This window comes from Psittacula echo, assembly GCF_963264785.1.
Source record: "Psittacula echo genome assembly, chromosome: 5".
Classification (NCBI taxonomy): Eukaryota; Metazoa; Chordata; class Aves; order Psittaciformes; family Psittacidae; genus Psittacula; species Psittacula echo.
This window is the reverse complement of record NC_137739.1, coordinates 66,551,900-66,574,637: the sequence shown is the minus strand read 5'-3', so window position 1 is coordinate 66,574,637 and position 22,738 is coordinate 66,551,900. Positions and strand designations below refer to the sequence as shown.

Here is a 22,738-nt window from a genome sequence, read left to right as displayed (position 1 = left end):
GCAGGAGGATGAAGAAAAGAATAGCTTCAAGAGGACACATCACATTACTCAGGCATGGTTGCACAGACGGAGTAATCTTCGTCATGTGCCAAGGAACCTATGATAAGCCCTCTCACAGTCGGATCAGTAATAAGATCAGTTACTTAATTCAAAGTGATTAAAAGCAGGCTGGACTGCAAACAAACTAGGCATGTCCATGGTCTGCACATAAAATATATATATCACAAAATTAAAAGCTTTTTGGGTTGTTGTGCTTCACTGCTAGTGCTGGGCACGCTATAAACAATTTTGGGGGCAAATGTAATACTTTTGCTCCAGCGAAAACAGGCTGCCTTGCCTACAGGCAGGCTCCTGCTTCAAATGTATGTGACAAATACATTTTGCAGACAGGAGCCAGCTCTGGGGCAGTGAGGACTCAGCGTGCTCTGGCCTGTTTTTAAGCCACTGCAGAGGCCCATAGCACTCTACAGTTGTAGCTGGTCCCCCTACCTCCATCAGAGCACTTGGCCCAAGAAAAACCATCCTGCTTCCACACCAAAGACATTAATTTCCTACAGAAAACCCAATTTGGCTTTGCAACTATTCTAATCCCTTGCCTTTCAGCTTTGACACCACTCGACTTACCAGGCATGTGTAGAAGATGAGTAGAAAAGGCTGGGCAACCTGGCTTATCGCCACACTGGACGTACAAATCGATGCCAATGTCCTAGTGATGGCAGGGAATGGATTTGGGATTGGCAGTTGGGCAAGGCCATTTCAAAAGCAGGCAACACGCAGAGATGCAGCAGGTACCACTACCATCAGTGACAGGCAGCAAGGCACAGGCGGGTGAGGCTGCACTGGACACAAAGGAAGAGCTACAGAATTAGCTGGTTTAAAACCATTTCTTTTGATCCCAAACTTTGGTACAAATTATCCCATGCCTGCAGTAATAGGATGCAAGTGACAGGTAAGTGCCTGGTGATAGCAGGGGGTGGTGGAAGTGGCTGCCTCTAATGAGTTTTCATCTGGAATCCGACACGAGCGATGAAAGAGGATTTTCCATGCTGCGGCTGACACCTGAGACACCAGGAGCTGCGGTGGATCTGTGCAGATACTTGGATGACGAATCGCACTGACAAATGCTGGACTTAATTCTGTCCAGCAGAGCAGCTCAGCAAATATTACCCCAGTTTCTCTTCATTCAGATGTGGTCACTGAGTGTTGCAGAGTGTGACAGCGGTGTGCAGTGTCCTGCCCAGCTCATCTACCTGCCTGCATCCCCCTGCACGGACCAGGGTTTTGGTGTGAGCATCACACAGCAGGGAAGAAGTTACAAAGCAAACAGAGCACAGCTTAAGCATTGTTTCCCTGGCTGAATGGTGGTTCACAAGAGGCATGACAAAGGCAGTGTTGTTCTTTGCCAGTTTCGTTCTCACTGGGGTCGAGGGGATGGTTGACAGCATCCTTCAGGCTCCCTCCCTCCCACTCCAAGCAGCTTCACAAGAAAGGGCTGTAAAGAAGTGGGACACTTCAGCATATGCCTGGCAATACCCATAGTGTGCACACACACACACATCATGCTGCGGCATGTGGAAAGCATTGCCTGTTCCAGGAGTGGTCAGCAGAGAAGGCTGGTAAGCTCCAAGGATGAAGAAACCAGAGCTGTCAGCCATGAACCTGACAGTGAACCTGCTGGGGGGGGGGGGGGGCAAGAATGGGGCAGATCCCAGGATATGCTATCAGCAAGGAGGCCTTATGAGAGAGCACATCCCAGTAACAACAGCACTTGCTTTACCAGTGTGTTGCTGTTACCTCTACACATGCATTTTAGGGCCAAGGGACTGCAGGTGCCCAGGGGAGGGAGTCCCTGGTGCAGAGCTGCCAGTAGTGCCAGGCTCACCCCATGCCACCACCACCTCCTCGCTCTTCTGTAGCCAAACTCTGACAGGTAACTGTCAGCAGGAAGGGCTGCAAGCAAATGTCACCATCTGAGAGGCAAGCAAGAGACACGAGTTTTGCAGCAATCACATGTGCACACACGTGGGAGCCCACGACCAGCACTGGCTCCAGGGCAGCGCCAGCCTCAGGTCAGGGCCACCTGCAGGGGACGAGCAGAGGGTGAGCTGAGAACTGGCTTGGGCCAGGCTGAGCCCTGCCAGGGCAGGCAGGGAGGTGACACCGCGTGCCCGGGACCCTGCGTGCATGGGCACTGTGTGGCTGCAGCCTCCTACGCCCAGGAGCCCCGGTGTCCCATGGTCCCTGTGGTTCAGACACCATGCTCCCAGCAGCCCATGTGTCCCTGCGTGCCCTGCACCCCGTAGACGCAGGACCCCATGTTCCCAGGACCCCACACCCCTGGCTCCCATGTCCCCGGTCCCTCACGTCCCCACCGGACGCCATGCCAAGATCCCGCACCTCCCGGCTCCCCGCACCCCCGCCATGCCCCGGCCCCGCCCGCCCCGGCCCCGCCAGCCAAGTTTCTTGGAACTTCGCCTCCCGTGACGCACGCGCGGGTGCCGGGCCCCGTCCTCTGCGCGCAGCCAATGGGCGCCCGGGGGCTCCGGAGCGGCCGCCAATCCGCGGCGGCTGGACAGTTCCCCGGTCCTGACCGACCTTCACCGCCCGGGCCGGAGGGTGGGGGATAAAAGGGCCCCCGCAGCAGCGCGCCGAGCTTGCGCCTCTCCACTGCAGCAGCAGCGGCGGCGGCGGCGGCGGTCGCGAGCAGCGAGCACCGAGGGGCCAGCGGGAGGTGAGCGCCGGCAGGGTGGCTTCCCGGGTGCGGACGTCCTGCTCACCGCGGGGAGACGGGTCCCGTGCGCCGCCGGGGATACGGGAGTCCCGTGCACCGCCGGGAGGGAGCTTCCGTGCGCAGCGGTATCGGTGTCCCCTGCCGCGGGGGTGTGTCCGGTGCCTCCACGGCTCGGTGTTTCCCCTGGCCGGTGGCGGGAGGGCCGGCGGGGAGGCGGGAGCAGCGCGGGGAGCTCCGGCTGTTCGGGTCTGACCGTCCTTCCGCTCCCGTAGGTCCCGGCCCGATGCGGCCTCTGCGCGCCAGGGTGGGAAGCAGCCCCCGGCTTAGCGCAGCTGCTCGTCATGCCTTGGAGCGTCCGGTGGGTCGGCGGCCGCGGGGCCCAGTCCCAGAAGCAGTGCAAGAAATCCTCTTTCGCCTTCTATCAGGCGGTGAGGGACTTGCTGCCTGTCTGGTTCCTGGAGGACATGCGGACCATGGAGGTATTCCACTGGGAGGACGGGGGCAAGGTGAGTGTGTACTCACCCTCGGAGGCCCTGCTCTATGCGCTGGTGCACGACCACCAGCCCTACGCCCGGCACCTCCTGACTAAGTTCCCCGAGAGCGCCCTGGCTGTGCCCAGTCAAAGCTTCAGCTGCTGTCAGTCCTCGGCCCCGCACTTGGCCATGGCTGTCCGCTACAACCGGGTCCGGGTCCTCTTCCGAATCCTCAAGGCCATCCAGGCCTTCCCACCAAGTGACAGAGCCAGCCACCTGGACCGCAGGGGCTGCAGCCGTGTGGAGGGTGGCAAGACAGCCTTGCACGTGGCCTGCGAACTGGTGCGACCCGAGTGCCTGCTCCTGCTGCTTGGGCATGGTGCATCACCCTGCCTGCAGGACAGTGCCGGGAATACCCCCCTCGACACCTTGCTGCAGCAGATCTGCCATACGCCGGCAGCCAACATGCGTGCCAAGCTCCTCTGCCTCGACTGCCTTTTCTTCTTCGTGCCTCAGGACCTCCAGTTCACAATGAAACAGCAACTGTTGGACAACCGGCAGCGGTGGCAGGACCTCCTGGGGGTGAGCAGGTTCCAGTGTCTGGTGGGTTTAGCTCCCCCGTCGCTGTTTGTCGGAGCCATGCGTGTCTTGATCAGGACCATTTCACCTGAGCATTTCCCAGAGGCTCTGGACAATTTGCCTCTGCCTCATTTTCTAAAGCCGTTGGACTTGAAACTGGAGAGCTAGAGGGGTGGTATGAGAGCCTCCTGCTCACCTGACAGAAATAGACTGCTGTGCTAAAAATGTATCAGTATACAAAGCTGCTAATGCAGTGGCCAAGTATCTGTTTTAATTAGAACTATGTTTTTTAAAAGAATTATCTGGCACTTTACGATATATTTTATTTAAAGATCCTTGTGGTGAGGTGAGGTCCGCACTGCATTTTATAGAAACATTCTATGGCATGTACAAATGAGGGGATGTGGGAGAATATATTTGTAAATACATCTGAATAAACCAGTGGCAGATGTGATCAAAATACAAATCGAGCAACTGAAACCCCTGAAGTGGCATGTGCCTTGGAAAAGCATGTGCGGGGTGGGGGAGTATCTTTTCATTAGGATTTCCCTGTTACATAAGCCTCGTGCTCCTGGAACATGATGACTCCTTTTTTACAGCTCTCCTAATACATCTTGGCAGGGATGCAAGCTTTTTTTAAAGGCACAGATGAAAACTTCCTCATCTTGTATACAAGACCAAAGAGAAGCCAGATGCTATTAAAACTTCCCTAAACAAGGCTGGCAGGGAGGTGAAGCTGAAAAAGAAAATGTTTTAAAATATAAGTAACAGTTGGTTTCCTTGCGAGGTTCTCTCTGTTTCCCTGGGAGCACCAAGGTGCGTGTTGACAGGTGAAGAAGAGCAGGAGAACACACATGCCTCCGGTCAATCTGCTCTCTGTGATTGTTGCAAGGTGGGGTACAAGGAGGGCCAGCTTCCATGTGCCTGTCCTCTGCTGTGCCCAGAGGGATTGATGTAGGTATGGCAATAGCCCAGGACTCTAGACCATCTTTTTGTTCGATGGGTTCTGGCCCCTCTGCTGCCAGTCCCCAGCAGGATTCTAAGACTTAAGCTCAGCTGAGAGAACTGTGGCAGTATTTGTGTCTGCTCTGGGTACAAGAGGAGTAGTTTAGCTATCCAGCCTTCCACCTATCCCTTTTGAGATGCTCCAAGGTACATAACATATCTTCACTGCTGCTCCAGCTCAAGAAGTCCTTTAGGAGTAATGTCCTGCCTCCAACACTTGGGTTAAACACATCAAAGTCCTGAGCAAAGGATGCAGTTTCAGTTCTTTGCTCTGCAGCCTCTACAGCATTCTGGGCAGTCACACTGCTTACTTCCCTGTAAAACTGGCACTGCCCCTGCCTGCTTTGCAGGGAGTGAGCTGAACTGGCTCCACCAGCATTGCAATGACCAAGATCTCCTAGGCCACAGCGCTGTAGCTTTGTCTCTGGTCTTGGAAGTTGCCTGAAACTATAGGGGTTTTTTTTCAGTGCTTAAATATGTAGCCAGGGATTTGTTTGCCACTTCAACTATTTCAGCACTGTTGTTGCCACTGGGGTCATCAAGGAACTGATGTGCTCAGAGAGAAGAGGCCATGTTGGGTTCCTTTATTCCTGAATTAATTTTGGTTAGGAAATAAACAATGCAACCAACCACAGAATGGGGCACTATACACACTTCATGCTTCTGCAGAACAGAGTGGTGTTTCATCTGAAATAATCTCTGTACTGCATGCACAATAAAAGATAAGACATACTTCTGAAATTTGAGATGCAACAGAAAGAAGGTTGCTATTCTTAGACCAATGGCACTGAAAATGTTTCCTAGAAGAGCAAATGTTCTTTTTTCCCCAAGAAAACAAGCTGATATGTGCTCAAACTAATCACCATGGCAAATACAGATCCCTTGCTGGAAAGTATAGAACAGCTCTGTTTCTCTTCAACTTCCTTGTTGATATTAAAAATACAGAAATAGAAAGAACTTGCTTAACCACTTAAAAACCAAAAAAATTAAAAATCTATGTCGCTAAATCCTTTATTTGAGTACATGTTCCCCATTGCTTTTGTAGTAATGGTATGAAAGCATCTTCCAAAACAGATGAGAAGTGAAGCAGTCAGGTCTAATTTGCACATGGAAAAGTACCTTGAGGTGGGGGAAGAAACAGCACTGGGTGTGGAAAGAAAGGTTTATCAGCCTTGCTGACAAAGGCATCATGAGATTCAGATGTGGGGACTTGGTTAGTTGAACTGAGCACTGGAAGACACCCCTGCAAGCTGTGAGGGTAATGACACAGTGGAACAGAATGACAGGCTGAGCAGGACATCCTACACCTTAGAATGAGCCCATTAACAAAACAATAATTCAAGGCTAAAGCTGCCCCTGTGGTTCCCCACAGCCCTCCCACCTCCTCTCGGGTAACTCACTTTAACAAACAGGAAAGGTTCCCTCAATACGTTGTGATTGGTCCAAAGTCAGTTAACTGCTGTGCCTCTCCGGTTATTCTAGGACTGAAGTCAAGCCTATTGCTGAGCCCAGAGAAACTGTGGGCAAACTACACCAGTGACTACACAGCTCACTCACTCAACTGGGTCCAGGCTTGTTTTTCAAACAGAGTAACAGCTTGGAAAAAGGCTGGGGCTTCTCAGCTTTGGAGACAGAAGTCCTCTGTTTGTAGACCAAGCAATGGTGGCATCAGCTTTCCCCAGACTGACTGGCCAGTGTGTTTCTGTTCTCTGCTACCTTTGGAGCATGGTGGAGTGCAGGCTCCACAGTTCATCTCTTGCCAAAAGCCGCCAGCAAAAAGGCCAGTTAGTGCCAGTTGCAACATCATGGGCGAGCTTAATAGAGCAAACTTGGACAGTCCTTATGGCTCTGCAGAAGAGGACTGCCAGTGCTACTCAGGGAAATGGCCCAGAGGTGTGGGAAAGAATATCCACCAAGTCCTAATACCATGAGAGCACCAGGGTAAGGTTATATACTTAAAAGCTTCTGTCTTACCCGCACAGGTAAAACCAAGGACTCATCTGTAGGAAATGCTTTCAAAGCTTATAAGGCGGCATATTGAGCCAGCATTCCTGAAAAGCTTAGTTACAGCCAGCTGCTCTAAAAAACTACTATCTTGAAACAGTGAAGAAACATAATAAATAAATTCCCATGCGTTGCTCAAGCTTTTTCAAAACAAAATATTCGTTACTTTTATTTTTTACTCTTTGCAACTGACCCCTCTCTGCAGCTCCCTGAAGTTCAGCAGTTACAAAGTTTAGCCTGTCTAGAGTCTGCTGAAGGAGCTGAAGGCTATTGTGATTTTAAGTTACTCATTTAAAAGATGGATTTGGGATCTTTTTCTTACTATAACATTTGTCTCAGTCTTGCTGTCAGATGTACTGTCCTGCCATAAAAGCTTCGTCCTTGTTCTTGCCATAGTCACAGCCTGGTATGAGCATTGCCAGAGGTGGCACCTTAAATTTGGCAGCAGATGCAGATATTAAGCACATCTGAAAATCACTCACTTCATGAGTAGGCATAGATGCGGAACATCAAGCCTAACATCAGCTTAACGCTCATCACCAGACAAAGATCTGCTGCAAACAGGTAAGAGTTTCATACAGTTTCGGAGGGAGAAAAATAGGGCTGTTAATGAACACGCTCATCGTGCTGACAAGTCTTGCTAACTAAGGCGGGCATTAAGTAAAGAATAAAAGGAAGCTGGAGATCACTGAGAGCAAGACCTGCCTGGCCATAGGTAGGGCTGCAATTAATTACAAGCTGGTTTGAAAATGAAGTTGAAAATAGTAAGGACAAAGATCCAGCACAGAGGCCAGGAAAGACAGAGACTAGAAATGGGCCAGGGTGCCAGGTTTGTTTCCTAATCCCTATTTGTCCAGTGTCTGGTGTTCAAATAGTACAGGGTCTTGACTTGCAATATAACAAATCTATCGGCATCAGCAAATCTTTGTGCATTGCATCATCCCATCTTCAGATCAATGCTCCCAACTGGGCAAACAAAGCACCCATACCATGAGCTTAATATTTAAATAGCACTGTAAATCCTTGCAACCCAAATTTCACAACACCTATGTTACTAACAGTACTTCCATCACTGGCTGGTGTCAGCAGCTGTCTGAGGTTTGATCACCATTAATTCCTAGACTGGCTTCAGTGGTCTCTCCTCCACATCCAATGTGTGAAAGAGAAACTGTGTATTACTTGCAAAGACCACATCAAACTATCCTCTACTACTATACACAAGAATCACACCTACAGCGTTGCAAGGCTGCTGCATGCACTGATTTACTCCTGCTCTTTCCACCAAGAAGGTACATATGCATATGTAGCACAAGAATGAAGAAACAAAGCTCTCTCACAAGATAACTCAGCAGTCACAGCAGAAAACAGAAATAGTTTGTAAAAACATCAGCAATCCCTCACTGCTGCTAGAGAAATGAATCCAAGTTCAGATGGATAAAAAGGTTGCCCCCACTTGCCCTGGTGGCCTCTGAAAGGATTGGTACTTCTTTGCCCAGTAGTTTGGTTGATCAATGGAAAGACCACATAAATCAACAGAACAAATCACCAGAAGCCTGAAACAATGAGAATACACCGCAATTAGGAATTACTGCTGAAGTCAAAAAAGTCTAGTCATCTAGTCTAAATTGTGTATGACACAGGCCAGCAATTCCCATGTTCGGCCTATCACATCTGGTTGATTTGCAGCATCTCTTTAAGTCCAGCCTTATTTTATAGGCTTTTAAGCAGAGGAGCATCCAATACTCTCTGAGGAACATGTGGCTGAGCCAAGCAAACGTCCCATCCAGATCATCTCAATTTCTTGTCTATCCCTAAACCATAAAAATTCCCCTGACATCAACCCTGCTTCCTTCTTCTGCAGGAAAAAATTACCTTCCCAAATACAAATGTGAGAATTGACCAGGATGGATCTGACTCAGCACAGAGGGAGGCAGAGACCCACTTCAGAAAAGCAGGGAAGGCGGAAAGGGACTTTGAGCTGTCCCATGCCTGGGCTTCAGCTCTGTGAACAAGGTTCCAGTGAGAGCATGAGCCGTTAAGTCAGGACCCTGGGTGAGCTCCAGTCACACCAGCCACTGTGAGATTATGTATGTTCCCTGCACTATAAATCTAATAGAAAACACAGTGCAAATCAACCCTTCTCCTCAAGGAAAGCCTATTAGGCCCAAAAAGTTCAACTCCCAAATTCAGGTCTGATGCAACCCATTCTGAGCCATGGCGTGATACCTTCATGCCTGGGATACGAGAGGACACCACTGACTAGTCTCCCCTTCCCTGCGCTCTCCATCTAAGGCAAACATCAGAGCAGGAAGCTTCATGGGTCTCAACAGGGAGATGAGCAAGGCACCAGGGCCAGTCAAGCCCTTCCCTTAGAGTCCTCTGTGGAAAGCAATGGAAAGAGGCCAAGGGAAAAATAGAGGCTTCCAGGCAGAAAGCACTTGGCTGCACGCCTCAACCAGGGCAGGGAGCAGCTTCCAGCTCCGGAGAGGACAGCATCCCCCCTGCTGCTTGGCTCCCCGATTCCTGCACAGCACCACGGCTCCTCTCCCACAGCCTCACAGCTTTGAGAGCGAATTGTCTGTGCTCCCACCTCACACACCAGTGACCAGGCAGTGTTCACAGACCCTAACTCCATTTGGAAGACTGGTCAGCTCCACCTTCTCTCTCAGCCAGCGAAGCTCCCTGCTCAAAATCGTCCCTCTGCTCCTTTGTTCCAGCCCCAGTGGTAATTACTGTTTTGATGCAAGGGGTTTTTTTTTTTGGCATCATACTGTTAATAATATTCAGGCTTTGTTTTGTAATTATCAGGGTGGTTCTTTTTAATGGTGCAAGTAAATGACAGTAAACACATTAAACTACATCACATTCATATTTTTAATGTGGTGTCATTTCCCTGACAATATTTGAAGCAGCATTTCAGAGCAAAGCCTAAAGGGAGAAGTAATTTCTAACTCAAAGTGAGAGAGAGAATGAAGTCCCCTGAGGAGCTTAGTTTTTGAACATCCTTTCCTCCAAAACCATCTGTTAGTGCTCTCCCACTCTCTCCCACTCCTGCAATAAGGAAAGCTATTGATGGTTAGTGACTCAAAGTGACAAGACAGGAGGATGCAGACTCTCAAACTGATTTCAGTCCTTTGTTAATGACATGCACAGACAGGGCTACAGTCAGAGGCAGGCTGGACAGAGGTCCTGAACTAGTAATGGAGGTGACCTGAGTGACTGTCCACCACTTCTGCAAGAAGAGGGGCACATTGCTTCTTTCACTCGTAACACATTTGCAGGCTTGCCCAGCAGGAGGGATGCTGGGACCTTCAGGATCACAGAATTTTGGAAAACTACTGAGTGCTGTAGGGTCACATCCATCCGACAGAGACATTGCAGAGGTCTCACTGCTAGCAACGGGAAACACATTGCAGCAGGAAGAGCGTGGCACTCCCTCAGGTTTGCCTTCTCCTTCGAATGCCCTAGGTTTGACTCAGCTCTGCTGCCACCTCGTCTTCCCTGTCAGTAGCAGCACCAGGGCTATGGTTAGACCACGAACTCCCTGGCAGAAAAACACCTTCTGAGATGGTCCTGAGGTAAGAGCTGCTGGGAGGGCAGTTCAGGTGAGTCACTGCCAAGTCACTCATCGCGTCAAATATTTTGAGGCATAAAACCAGATTATTTCCTTCAAAGTGAAATGCCAGCTGTACAGCTAAGGTAGTGGACGTATCACCCAGGTTGCCTTCCCTATGGAGAACACCAGCGATGGTGTTGGAGCTCTGTACAATGTGCTGGCCAGATAGATGGCCAGTTCACATCCAGCAACATTATCCCAGCCTTCATGATAGTCAGCAAGCTATCACCCAATCAGGGCTATGGCATCAAGCTCTAGGTGAAAGACTCAAGGTAATAATAACCCTTTATAATATAACCTTTATAATAACCTCATAACCCTTTGCTCCAGTCAGTCTGACCTCTTTGCTCCCCCCCATTCTTTATTGTAGGAATAAAGCCCTCTCCCCCAGTAGAGCCTGTCTTGGGACTCCTGTCTGCCTCTTGCCCCTTCCTGCACTGCTTACCCCCTTGCTCCTAAGCTGCAGGGGAAGCACACTACCAGCATGGCGATGGGCCAAGGTCATAGCCAGCATCCAAGTTACCCTTCAGAGTTGAAAAGACTTGGTAAGTCCCAGCTCCTCAGTGAGATCAGGCCGCCGGGGAAGCACAGAGTAGGAGACACTTGGGGGTTGATGACGACAGCATAGCCAAGCTGCCAAGACTTGGGGCCAAGTACCACAACACTCATATCATGAATGCTGTGAGAACTCAAGGCCTTAATTCTTTGGTACCACTTGATATCGGATATGCTTACATACATGCTTAGATATGCCTAGCAACAATATGCCTGTGGTACTGATGCATTGCCCGCATGATGAACAGCCAACTCACATCACATCTCCCCTTACCAGTTTAGAGAGACATAGAGCACTTAAATCCCATCTTCTGAGCTCAAGCTTTTTCTCAAGTAGTATCAGCAAATAGTCTTTATCACCAGAGGTCTGTGGCTCAGCATTGCCCTGCAGTGATCACAGCAGCGGCCTTTAACTCTCACGTCTCACAGGCACTCATTCAACACAAGCCAGCTAGCAGCAGACCTTGCCCTGCAATTGTCTCCACTGCACCTGCAAAACAGCATTTTTGTCTGTACAAGACAGGGAGTTACCAGGCACATATTCCTCTCTACTGCACAACTAAGCCCACTGGGGTCAAAGAGAGAACCACCATCCTCTATGCTCTGATGTGTTCCCATCCTCTTTCCTCTGTTGCTGAATGATGGAAAGAGAAAAAAGAAGAGCGAATTACCTTGCTGCCCCTGACGGTGAGGGAGTAACTTTCCAAGCTAGAGCCAAGCAAAGAGGGGAGGAGTAACACAGAGCTTGGCTCTGCCCACCTCCCACTCAAAAAGAAAAGCTCTGCTTTGCAAATGCTGTGCCTTTCAGAGGTGCTAAGCAGCACTGAGCACTCACTTTGGAAGGTGACAAATCCCAGCTGTTAGTCTGGATCTGCATCTATTCACCTTTTCAGCATTTACAGTTCAAGCATGGAGAAGTGGCACTGTACTGTACCAAACCAAGGATAGGGAGCTGGGAGAGTATTCGGAAGTCTTTTGTTTTAGAATCAAAGGAAGCCTTTCCTGCCTCCTGCTTGGGATTTGATGCTTTAGAAACTGGTTGCTCAGATACCAAACAAATCTTGTGTAGGCTCCCTCTTAAAACAAAAGCACAGAAATTTATGCAACCAAATCCCTGCTTTGAACTGTGACCTTAACAGGCCCTATTCATTAATTAGGCTACACTGAAGCTTTACTCAGATCCAAACCTGACACTAATGCACCTAACTCTGTAGGGGACACCCTTCCTTATAGGACACATACCGAACATGCTGTTTTAATGTGACATTGACCACAAGTGGCCTTGATGACCTAGGCATTAAATATAGTGTGGCAGAAAGATGTGTCTACCTCTCTCTATTAGCTGGTGTCTGTAAAGAAAAAAGCCAATTTGGCTATCTGAGCTTTTAGCTTTAGACTTTTAGCTCAGCTGGCAGAAGGGCTGCATGGACTGTGACAGCAAGCCTTGAGCTCATAGCCTATGGAGAACCTGTATTCTTTGTCGTATTAAAACATGAAACTCCAGCACAACGATCATGGCATTTTTGCCCATGTTCCTAGTTCCCTAGCTTCTGCAATGGGAAAACCTAATCCTCTATTGGTTTGTAGCTCACTTTTCTATTACTGTAGAGTGTATTTGCACTTGACCATGAGTGGCTACTCCCAAGCCACACCCTCATTGTAAACTCCAAGCTCGCCATGCTGATGAATTTCTGGTTAGCAAGGGTCACACCCCCTGCTCATCACTCAGGTTTACTCCTCTCTGAGCACAGTAAGTCTGTCAGCAGCAAACCTTCCACTCCTGCTTCTTGTTTGCCTACCCTCCTTCCTAGTCTGCCTATAGGTAGACAAGTTTGCTGCTGATCATGCCTTTGGAAAGTGCTGCTACAAGTAAACATGGAGAAATACACCAGATGGCTGGCTTTGGTGCAAATTACCAGTAATAAATAAAAAGGTTACACCACACAGCTCGGGCCTGTTGAAAACAAAAGCTGATACTAACTGTGAGCATCCACTTGTGGCAGCATCGCTTCTGGGGAGAAAGATTATTGAAACCAGCACATACAGCTTGACAAAAATGGATTTACTACGTAAGTCTAACCATAGAAACAACCAAACAAAACGGCACTTATGTTACAGCTATTACAGGTGCTGTTACATCTATTACTAGCCAGCTGGTTGCTTTAGTGCCTCCTCTACCATAAAGAACATTATTTTTACACAGGCCATCAATAAACCCTGAATGTTCTCATATATAAACTAAAATAGCTGGAGAACGGACTTGCAGAAGTGCTGAGTGCCCACAGCACCAAATGACATCAGGGGACCATGCACATCTGCTCCTTCAAAAGCCCTGACTTTCTGCTAATACCATTCAGATCTACCAAACAGAACACAAAAGGACATAAGAGTACTTAAAGAAGTGAAAACAAGGTGATACCACCTACATAAAAGAATCAAGCAAAGCAACAGACCTTAAACAGCTCTAATAGATGCTCTTATCCCTTTGTGACATTATAGGAATTGTTCATTTGTCTAGTCTTAAATGCTTCACAGAATGGGAATGCCACCATTTCCTGCCAACAGCACAACCCAGTAAGTCTTATTTTGGGAAAATATTTCCTGCCATTAAGCCTGATCCTCCTTTTCCTCATTCTTCCATAGGTCAGAATTATTTTCTTCAGGATTCCCTGAAACCATCATCTTACCTCTACTCACCCCAGGAACCATGGATTAAGGCAGGTATTCTTTAAAGGCTCTTTGACTTCTATTCCTGCCTCCCTCCCCATGTCATTACCTCTGCTCAGTCCATTTTTCATGCTGGTTTTCTCAGAACTTCTTTTCTGAAGTTTAGGTTCTTCCAGCCATTTGTAGTAACGTAGATGTCAACACATCAATATCAGAGGGAAACAAAACTATTAGCACTATGCAATGCAAAAGAGTTTCACCTCAAATCAGGACCAAAATGACAAGCACTATACAAAACCTGCTACATGGGTCCTCCTGTGACTTGATTATCTTTTGAAAAGATATGCTCCTGTTTTCCAGTGGCATAGAACAGCTCCCAAAGATATTCCTTACTTACAGGGATTACAGCAGAGACATCAGGATAGAGCCAAAAAAACATGGTTCCTTCCCCAAGTGTCATCCATTAAAACTTTATGAATCACTGCCACTACCAAGGAAGAAAGACACTCAGTACCTGGCTATCACTCTACACAAAGTAGATGCATTTATTTTGCAAAATCACTTGCTCAGGATAGCTTCCAAAAACATCCCTCACTTGGCTGAACAGAAGCAGAATTGCCTCTAGAGATGTCATATTACAAAGCCTTAGATCCTACTAATTGTATTCCTGAAGCCATATCCAGATTCATTGCAGTGAAAGCTTTGCCATGGATTTTTATAGGACTCAATATGAAAGACAAGTGCTCCAATATTTCCTACTTGCATAGCTGTGTTTTCACAGAACAGTTTTTCACAATACTCTTTCTCTCATCCCATCCATCACCCCGATATGGTTATAACTGTTACCAGTATTTCTTGAGCTTAACATGTCAACTGAATGCAGATATTTTAAATCTGCTATTGGGAAAACAGCAAAATATAAGTCAAGATATCAATGATACCAATGTTAATAAATAAACTCAACTTTGATAGTTGTCAGATTACATATTCTTTTGGGGAGAGCAAGAATATGTACGTATTTCTACTGCAGCAGTGTTTCTGGAGTGGTGATTCTTAAACGATGCTCCATCAGGCACTGACAAGTGGACTACATTTGGTTAACAGAAGGGTACAACTTTTGTAGTGCTTTTTATTAAAATCTGGATGAAAAAAGCACAGGAAAACCTGCAATGAAGTTTTAGTGGTGACCCAGGTCAACATACTCAAGAATTTGGGGAATCACTATTTTAAATCTACTCACCCTTTACAAGTTAGTACTTGTAAAACCTAACAGAGATCAGTAATGAAAGGTTCGAAAAAAGCCTTGAAAGCAGAAAGCAAATAGGATAATGATATGCAAATCATCTGGGTACACAGAGACCAGTCTAATTGTTGGTCCATTAGACACTGGATTTCAAAAATACCCAGCTCAAGCAGAAAGTCACTGTGACCCATTAAGGTCCTTAAAAAAAGGTAGATGCTGGATACAACAAGAGCTGCGCTACTCTGCTCAACACTAACTTCTTAAATGAAAAAAAAACCACAACCAAACAACCAAAAAACAACAAAACAAACAAACAAAAACCCCACATGAAATTTGGTGAAATTCAGCATGAAGAGAGCACAAAGGAAGTTTCATTTGTAAGAGTTGACTGAGGATGTGATTTATGTCTGTGTTCTGCTGATGTGTTGCCCCTTGGCTGACTTATGGAACTACAGCAAGGAACCTTAGACCTAAAGCAAGAATCCTTAGAGACAGACCTAAGAAACCACAAATTTGCCAAGATCTGCAAATGATTGCTATTATCCATCATGGAAGCTGGCAGAACTCACAAGGTAGGGAATCATATGTAGGCTATGAACCTGTCCATGTTGCCCAGAACAAATGTGCTACGGGAGGCACTGAAGTCTAGCAATTAGCAGTACAGTTCTGCAGAGATAGTATTTTTCTTCAGGTCTCCGAATGTGACAGTAAGATAGATGCCAGCCTGCTCCTAAAACTGGCTTTGAGATATCACTGGATGTGTAACTGCAAAACTTAGGGATTGAATGAAGCATGGCCTTTTAAGTGAAAGCTGAGCTCCCCTTGCTTAGTATGCTTTGAAAACTCATATGGCAAGATATGGCACCCCTTGACCATTTATTAAAAAAAAACCCAAAACCAAACAAAAAAAATCACCCCCATCCCCCAAACTACCACCACCACCAAAGGAGCCTATCTGTCACCTTCAATGTTGAAAGTCTCATATTAAAATGAGGTTTAAGAAGTTACCATATTGCAAGCAGCCAGCAATGGCGGAAAATGCTGCAAAGGACTATGGGCAAGGTTAAAAGCAATGCGAAAACTTGCTGGGTTTCAACTCTTGTCCTACAGCAATTAGAAGTGGCAAGAAGGGAAGGAAGGAAAGGTGACATACAAAATGTTCAGAATTGCCTGTACACAGTGCTGTATTTTCCTGTGTAGGAATGCTCTATACAGGCACCATGTAAACACATAGTTGTGCATGGAAGGACAAGAGAAAGGTTTCTCCACTAAGCAAATAACAGTATGAAAGTAAGTCAACAAGTCCTAAAAGCAACAGGATTCAGCTTCTGATGTATCTGTTCTTAGTACAAACATGTATCACATTCTTTTGCTATTGTTTTAAACACAAGACCCCATGCTGATAGTGTTTTAAGTAACCAGCTAATTAGACCTGAAGCCCAATAGATCTCTTACACAAGTACCTATGGCATCAATGTTAATATTTAATAAGGTTGGCATTATTATTACAGTAAAGTGAATTAACAGTGCTAAACTAAAGTGTTATACTGATCTTTTTCCATGTTCTCCTTAACTTAAAAGGACTGACTTTCAGCATAGCACCATGGAATGAAGCACAGATCCCCTGCTTCACATGTTTGTTATTCCCAATTTGGAGTGCTGGGTACAGCTCACAGAGAAATAGACTATAACCCATCTGTTGAGGCAGAGAACAGATTTAGCAAGACAAATGTGGGAGCTGAGCAAGTAAAATCTCAGTCATGCTAGCAATTACCCCACTTACTTTGCAGTTCCCATGATCAGCTGGCAGGTCTGTTCCCTGTAACAACCAGGAATTGTGGCATTTCTCGCTGGCAGTTGCAGGTTTTTTCGTCTGCAGCTCAAGCAAATTCATTCTTTTTTGTACATTACCCTGCTTCGTAACCAGGGACATGTGCCAGGCAGCCTGCTGGAGGCTTCCCTGGAACTTTCCTCCCAGTTTTTTATCTTTTTCTGGGGGATGTCTAATTAGCTTGATCTTTCACCTGACCCACGAGGGCTTTACTAAATTTATCCAGCCTATGGTTAGGCAAAATACAGCAGCAAGGGGTCACTTATCGAGTATTCTTATTTCATGCTTTAACAGACATAATATCTATGCCACTTCTCCATTCTATATACAAGTTACCTATGCATAACAACAGAGAGATCCTGGCAAAGGCTCACTATACTAATGAGACTATAGGCCCACTGAATACAAATAAAGCATGCACTCAACTTGTGCAAATTCAAGATGGTAAGTACAGGATGTTAGTACAATTCTGTACACCTCTTTGGGGGTATTTTCTCTGGATATGAGCTTTAAAACACAACTGTTATAAACTGAAGTCTCCTTCCTTGATTTCCATCTGCCATAAGTGAATCTCAGCTGAGGTTATGAGAAAGGTATATATTAGAAAGCTAAAAGTAAGTCACTGGTTTCTTCTACACTGTGCAGAAATAGTGAATAATGTTCAAAAGATTATTTCATAACTGCAGCTCCACTCAGTGCTATTCAATTGTGCACTATTCAGTACCTCTATCAGAGAATCACAGGCAGTATATTTTAGTATTTCTGAGGGTTAAGATAGAAAAGGCATTTCTTAGTTTGGAGGATTTAGTATTTTTTTGTATTTTATTATTATTGTATTAGCTTTTTGTGAACAGAAATCAAAGCCTTTATACATGCATGTATATATACATATATATAAAAAGGCCACATTCTGTAAGAACATTAAGATTCTCAAACAGATCTTGACTTTTTCTACAGCACTTTTCCCCCCTAGCATCAAGCGTGATTTTAACTTTATAGCTGATATAATGACTTTGATAGACCTATTCAAACAGATTTCTAGTCAAATGAACTCAAAGACCAAAGGAATCATGATGGTAATTCCTCCTAGTTTCCAGTATGGTATCAGCCACAGTATTATCTATAACATTTCCTGCAATGAACCCAAAACCTCACTTCCTATCTTGATTTCAAGTGATGAGAAATCCACAGCTACTTATGTGATAAACCTAGATATTCCCATTCAGCAGACTAGTCAGATAACTTCATTTATCCAGATATTTTCATCCTTATCTGGATGTATTATTGCAGCTCAGCTCTGGCTGCAATAATTCATAAAAGATAATGACTGCAACTCAACTTTCAACTTTCCAGTAATTAAAATCTAGTCCTCTATATTACGAGTTCTCTTCTGTTGATACGAGTGTGGTTATTTTAAACTACAAGAACTCATTATCAAACTATCAGGGTGATCTACTTTGTTTGGAAAGGGAAACATCAGCTTTCTTTGCTGGCTACTTGCCACCATAATACTATTTCCAACATGCAGCTTTCACTTTCAGGAAGGCTGCAAGATGAACGAAGCATGCATCTCACATTTTACACTAGAAATCCTCAATCAATATCTTATCTCTCTACTCATGACATAGGGCTCTGATGCGGACAGGGCTGGTGAATGTAAAAACTGAAGACCAGAGATTTTTCACTAAGGTAATAAGATCTCTGTATCTTCATATCAGATTTATGCTCTACTAATTCCTAATTAATAAGGCAAAGCCGTAATAGGCATACAGGCACTTGAATTTCAAGCCTTTACACTCAGAATGGCATTTACTGAAAAGTTCTCAAGGTTCTCCCTGGAAATCTACCCACAACTCTAGCAAAACAACTAGCAACAGCTCACTCATTAAAGCAAGTTTTAAGAAAAGCCAGAATGCCATGCTAGTCTGAAATAAGGAAGAAGTGCCTCTGAAACACTTGACAGGACTCATCTATTGGGAAGCAATGTGGAAGAGGTATGGGGTTCAGACCTGATGTCTGAATTTTTTCCCCCCATTTGTGTGGGGAGGAAAGGGGGATTTTTGTCTGTCACATCAAAGACACTCTTTGCACAGGTAAAAAGAGTTTGGAATAAATGTGACTCTTTTTATCTGTATAAATAAAGCTATGTTTACACAATGACCCAAGTCCATAATCAAGCATCCTTCACTATAATTTTCTTAGTATAGCGGTGTTTCCTATGAACAGTTCTACTATCTTGATGTATTTTCTTTGACGTTTGCTAGTGAAAAATTTTCTTTGTACCATTTAACATTATCCTATTCCTTTTTTATTGCTGCAAGACAAAATAAAACAAGAGTTACTTAGATATCCCAGATGGCTGTTTCATACCAACGCATCAGTCATCTGAACTTCCTTAAGCTGTGACATAAGAATTACTTCTGCATAACAGAAACTGGCTGGTGCTGTAAGGAGCCTACCATTTCCCTGCAGGAGCCAGCAGAAGCAGCTGAACTGGTTGGTCAAGATGAAAGCTATGATAACCAGCAAGGACATTGCCCTTTAAGTCCAAACAGGGTTCCTGTGGCTGGAAGTGGGTTTAAGTGTCAGAACCATCATGAATCATTGCTATGCTTTCTGTGTGAAGTTAGTCAGGTCACAATTCTGTCAGGAAAATAGTCTTCCCCTCTGGGAAGTGAAGCCAAGGTGCTCTCTTGAAGCCCCAGCTGCAGTTCCAGTTAAACACCAGAAACACAGGAAGTCTTGAGATGAGCTCAGATATTTTAAAATGCAAGGAAGGGTGCAGCTAAAGCACGTGGTACAATCACCTATTTTCTGTTTGCACATTTTCTAGCTGTGACTGCACATGCATATTCTTCACTGAAAACTAAAATCTTTAACATGCAAGTGCAATTTTTGTTCAACATGTAAGGAAAGAAACTGGGTCACTTCTATTACAGCAAGACCACCTTAATATGGAGGCAATAAGCTTAATACTCAAATATGAGAAGTGTTTGCTTGAAGATGACCATTTTGCTGGTTTGATACACCTGTCACAAGAAAAAAAAAATACTATAAAGTTTACAATATCCAGGTCCTTATATTGTCATTACCATATTGTCTGGGGTAATTATAAGGCAGAGGTTTCATAAGCATGTCTGTCTTCTGTGTCAAGACAATTTCCAGACACAGAGAACTGTCTTGTGAATCATTCAACAGATGAGTCTTACCACAGTAATTTATTTCTTAAAAATCTAGTTTATTGCACTTGTCTCAAAGCACAAACAAAACAAAAAAATCTAAATACAGAAATAAAAGTAAAAAACCCATCCTAATTTCATTAAAACTACCCTAAAAAGTAGTCTGATAAGAGCTCTTGACACCAATTTAATATTAATCACCATAGCAAGGTACAGTATTATACAGTAAACAAACAACTAGCAAGCTCAAGCCATTACTAAGATGACTTTGAAAAATGTAATACAAAAGTGTCACTATTAAATACCATCATTGTACTTGAGCATCTGGTGCTTGGCAGGGCACAGAGAAGTACTCATGTCCCTTCTCCAAAGTGATTGACTCAGGTCTGTCACAAGATACTTTTAAGTTGAATTCCAGCTTCTTGGGGTTCCAAGATACCAAGCTATGCTTGCATAAAACAGACTGGGTTACTTCACAAGCTGATTCCATTACAATCCACTGCTGGACAGCCTAAAAAACCCTCTGGGGTAATCTCCATATACAGATGAGATAGCAATGAAGCAAACATATCATCTGTAAAAGGGAAACAAATCTGTACTCCCTGTTAGACTGAAAGATAAGACTGAGAACTGACAGCCAGTATCACAAGTACTACTAAAGCCAAACTGACATAACTTGGTTCTCTCCACTGATTCACATTCTCACCTTGCACCATGTTTGTTCCAAGTTTAGTGCAGTACACACATGAACTATTCTGAAAGAGAACAAAGGTTAAAAAGAAAACACATCCTTTTCCATATGTATTAAGTTCTCAAAACAGAAACATCCCCACTTTTCAACTCTTGGCCTTTTCTGAAACTGGCTCTTTTACAGTATTGGTTAGCAGCTGCTTAAAACATTCTGATGATTTATAAGCTTAGAACAAACACAAAATAACTCCTCCACCTACATACTGAACTCAGGTTCTCTCATCTATATTTCTATTGCTTAAAAAAGATGAGGTATCCTTCAAAGAAGATTTAGCTTAAAGAAAAATAAACTGCAATGATTAACTTAGGTTACTTCCCAGTTCATCACATACCTCTGTTGCAACATCTGTTAAGTATAAGACACTTCAAAATTTAGCTAACATAGCTAAAAATCAGAATATTGTTAAGGATTTTCTCACAATATCACAATTTTTAATGGGATATATAAGTAATTCTATCAATTACCATTTTTCCTTTTAATACATCTAAGTACGGTACTCAAAACAATTTGAGTCCAAATTTTAAAGCACTGGCTGGAGGCACAAATACAGCACAACAGGAATTGTGAAAGCTGCCTTATACATTCCTGCTTTGTACTACAACCCAACACGCAACTTCTTCCTATTCCAAAGTGGGACTTACCCCCCACAATCTGTCAGCTTCCTGATGGCTATGAGAAACGGGCAAAAGTCCCCCTGATATTAGGTGTAATCCAAACTTCTCCCTTGTAAATGAAGTCAAATTATGAACCAAATTTCTACAAATGGAAGGTTAGTATAGCCTTGCATATATTTATATGGAAACGGATCAGACCCAGTTCATTTAAACACCAATGCTCTGTAATTATGATGTTCTGAGATCCTGCTAAGAAATACTTTGCCACATTTTCTTCCATGCTGCAAGGGAAAATAATTCTAAATATATGTACAACAGTCAGATATAGCATTCCAATCAATTTGGAGTTCCAAGTACAAGAAGAAATTGAGAAATGCTTAATGTTTCTGCGGTAGAGAAATATTTAATGAAACAGAATTTCTTCTCAAAATAAGTACACATGTATTAGTGTGCATGCTGTTGTGAAGTAGTCACTTTCATTGCTAGTAAGATTAACTTAAGAGTTATATTTCCAAAGGAGGTTCTACAGTAGTATGGTATAACAATTGTGGTATGCCACACCTAAAGAGTCTCCCAAGAGATAAGGGAACAACCAAGAGAACTCACAGCTTGAGGCTATTAACAGATCAGTTTTTTAATACAAAGTGCTAATATCACAGGCTCCAATATGAGTGGCTTTTAGATCCAACATTCTGTACATACGTTATAGAAATTGTCCTCCTGGTTTGGTTTTTTTTCACTGCTTCATGAGCTTGACAGACTTCATATCACTTCCCATTCATCTTCAAAATCATCAGGGTGAAGCAGAATAGAAGTGTCATTATTTTTCTGCAAACTATGGGAATGGCTAAAGGTCTTAGTGAGGCGCTGGAGAAGGGATCCTGAAGTACTGATTGCCCACAGCTCATCCAGAGGGGTCACTGCAAAGCATAAATTACCCATCTTTTAATTAAGATAGCAGGTTCCAATTATAAATATTAAATAAATAATATTTGAATCTGTTTTCCTAGTAATACCCAGAGAAGATTTTTACTAATGTGATAAAGTACCCTTGGTGAAACTCATGGCCAACAAAGCATTTAGAGTATGCAGCTCTCCCTGCACATCTGAGCACATCTCCCTGCACATCTCTCAGAGCACCATCAGGCAGAAGTCAAAGCAGACATCACAATGTTTTGGACTGTCGGACAGAACCAACTTGCCTGTTAAACGTGAGACATTTCCAGGAATCTTCTTCCAGTAGTCTCCTGCTGGATTCTTGTCAGTAATGCCGTATCGACGAGCTACGTCTCCATTAGGACAGCGTGCCCAGACAGTCCTTGTACTTATAGCCAGCTGACAAGCCTGCAAACCTAAAGATAATTGAACATGAACAGGGAATAATCACAGGCTTTCTTATATACTAAATACACTTGCAGAAAAGTTCATTAAGAGAAGATGGCAAGACTGTAACTGTTTTTATATATTCTTATATTAATAACAGAGAAGAA

General features: G+C 44.6%; 2 protein-coding genes across 7 annotated transcripts in view; one reads left to right on the top strand and one right to left on the bottom strand.

Moving 5' to 3' along the window:
• Positions 1-2,594: 2,594 nt before the first annotated feature.
• On the top strand, positions 2,595-4,340 carry ANKRD9 (ankyrin repeat domain 9). Its single transcript, XM_080618859.1, has 2 exons — positions 2,595-2,731; positions 3,004-4,340. Exon 2 carries the CDS (start codon positions 3,073-3,075, stop codon positions 3,949-3,951), a length of 879 nt encoding a protein of 292 aa, XP_080474985.1. The 5' UTR covers positions 2,595-2,731; positions 3,004-3,072; the 3' UTR covers positions 3,952-4,340.
• Positions 4,341-19,542: 15,202 nt separating this feature from the next.
• TECPR2 (tectonin beta-propeller repeat containing 2) overlaps positions 19,543-22,738 on the bottom strand; it is a 45,616-nt gene continuing 42,420 nt past the window's right edge. For 3 of the 6 annotated variants that reach the window (XM_080619812.1, XM_080619814.1, XM_080619813.1), the window contains 2 exons: positions 22,451-22,600; positions 19,543-22,168 (listed from right to left, as the gene is read on the bottom strand). In XM_080619812.1, coding sequence (XP_080475938.1) covers positions 22,011-22,168; positions 22,451-22,600 — 308 coding nt within the window. In that variant the 3' untranslated portion in view covers positions 19,543-22,010. The remainder of the gene's footprint in view (positions 22,169-22,450; positions 22,601-22,738) is intronic. The other 3 variants (XR_013957081.1, XR_013957079.1, XR_013957080.1) reach the window with 3 other exon arrangements.